Genomic DNA, 2226 nt, shown 5'->3' with positions numbered 1-2226 from the left:
TGGATTCAGGATCCTCTAACTCAATAGCTCCATAAGGTTTGACAACCTTGACAAGAAACGATCTTGACCATTTTGATTTGAGTTTTCTGGGAAATAACATTAACCTAGAATTGAACAGTAACACTGATTGACCTGGGTAGAATTCTCTCTTTAAAATTTTCTTGTCATGATAAGCTTTCATCCTTTTCTTGTAGAGCTTAGAGGATTCATAAACACTAAGTCTCATTTCTTCCAATTCCTACAGTTGTAATCTTCTTTTCTCTCCTCAATATCCATCACCACAAAGTCAACTAGGAACATGAATTTATCTAAGGCATCCTCTACCACACCATATGGATATTTCATGGATCTGTTAGCTAATTGTAATGTCATCCGTGTAGGCCTTACTTCCAAATCTCCTATTCTTCTTAATATGGACAAAGGCATCAAATTTAGACTAGCACCCAAGTCAAGTAATGCTTTACTTACTGGCAATGTCCCGATTGTGACTGGAATGGTGAAACTTCCAGGGTCCTTGGACTTCTGAGGTAATGATTTTTGGATTATAGCATTACAACCTACTTCAAGCTCTACTATTTCTTCAGAAAATCTTCTTTTCTTTGTCAGGAGCTCTTTCATGAATTTTGCATAGGTTGACATCTGCTCCATAGTTTCCACAAATGGAATATTAATTTGTAGTCGGTTGAAAATATCCATAAACCTTGCAAACTGCTTTTCCTTATCCCTTTTGGACGAGTTCTAGGGTAAGGTAGGTTCTTCAACTGCGGTACCTGTTTCTCACCTTTCTCCCTCTTTTTCTCTATATTTCTATTTATTTCTTCTTTTTCTTTTCTTTTTTTCACATACTCACTTTTATTTTTCTCTTCCTCTTCCTCACACTCATTTTTCTCTTTCTCATTTTCTTTTTTCTCCAAAACTTCCTCCTCCAAAACTAGATTGTCTCTGATCCCTCTTCCCACAATTTCACCACTCCGGGTAGTAATTGATTTACAATGCTCCTTGGGATTAGTTTGGGTGTTGGCTGAAAAATGACCTGCCTGTTGATCTGATAGTTGTTTAGCCAACTGTCCCACCTGTGTTTCAATATTTCTGATTGAAGCTTTTGTATTTTTCTGATTGGTTATAGAAGCTTACATGAATTTTTCTAGAGTATCCTCCAATTTGGTTATTCTTTCATACACAGATGGATTTTGTTGTTGATGCTGATAAGGAGGTTGTCTATTTGAAGGACCAACATCTTGTTTCCATCCAAAATTCTGACTTTGATTGTTTCTTCACCCCTGTGAAAAGTTATTGTTGTTAGAGAAATTACCTGTTCTTCCTTGATTACTCACGTATTGAACTTCTCCTTCTTGTGGGCTACTTTGATATGAACAATGACCATTGGGATGGTCACCTCCATAGGAGTTACATCTCATGAGTTGTTGACTAGGAGAAGATTGTACTACTTTTAACTGCTCAGGTAAATTAGCCATCTGTTTGGTTAATGCTTCCATCTATTGAGCCAGAATTTTATTCTGAGCTAAAATTGCATCTATAATACTTAGATCAAGCATTCCTTTTCGTTGAATTGTTTGTCTATTATGTTGAGCTTGATGGTCTGTAGATGCTAGTGCCTCAATGATTCTTGTTGCTTGCTCTGCGTCTACAGACATCATTGTTCCTCCAGCTGTTGCATCTAATATCATTTTTGTGTCTAGCCTCAGACCATTGCAGAAAATATTTAGTTGAGCAATATCTTCAAACCCATGATTTGGACATCTCTTTAATAAAGAATTATATCATTCCCAAGCTTCATAGAATGGATCATCTGGTCCTTGCCTAAAAGTAGAAATCTCAGCTTTTGCCTTAATGTAACGAGAAGGTGGAAAGAATCTATTCAAGAATTTATCTTCTACATCACTCCACTTGTTCAGACTTTGGTTTGGATGTGATTTAAGCCATTCCTTTGCTTTGCCTGTTAAAGAAAAAGGAAACAAACACATATATACATGGTCAAGATCTCTTTCTTCAAATCCCATAGTTCTTATCAGTTCATGGAACGTAGAAAGATGAATATATGGATCTTCATTATCCATTCCAGTGAATTGATGAGAATTGATTAGGCTAAGGAAAGCTGGCTTCATCTCCAATGTTTTGGTGGTGGACAATATTACTATGCTGGAAAAATATCTTGGCCCTTGTTGCATAACATAGTCTCCAGTGTTCTTCTAGGTGGGGTTGGTC

General features: G+C 36.7%; 1 protein-coding gene and 1 non-coding gene across 2 annotated transcripts; one reads left to right on the top strand and one right to left on the bottom strand.

Annotated features, from left to right (window-relative positions):
- Nucleotides 1-222: 222 nt before the first annotated feature.
- Nucleotides 223-648, bottom strand: LOC124844110 (uncharacterized). The gene has a single exon (XM_047320973.2). It carries the CDS (start codon nucleotides 646-648, stop codon nucleotides 223-225), a length of 426 nt encoding a protein of 141 aa, XP_047176929.2.
- A 1095-nt stretch (nucleotides 649-1743) lies between these two features.
- LOC124844116 (small nucleolar RNA R71) lies at nucleotides 1744-1849 on the top strand. Its single transcript, XR_007029346.1, has one exon. It is a non-coding gene; the product is annotated as a small nucleolar RNA R71 (small nucleolar RNA).
- The last annotated feature ends 377 nt before the right edge of the window (nucleotides 1850-2226 follow it).

The sequence above is a fragment of the Vigna umbellata genome, chromosome 8 (assembly GCF_029865625.1).
Source record: "Vigna umbellata cultivar VRB3 chromosome 8, Vumbellata_1.0, whole genome shotgun sequence".
Lineage (NCBI taxonomy): Eukaryota > Viridiplantae > Streptophyta > Magnoliopsida > Fabales > Fabaceae > Vigna > Vigna umbellata.
Note: the sequence above shows the minus strand (reverse complement) of the source record. Positions and strands in the feature narration are given on the sequence as shown.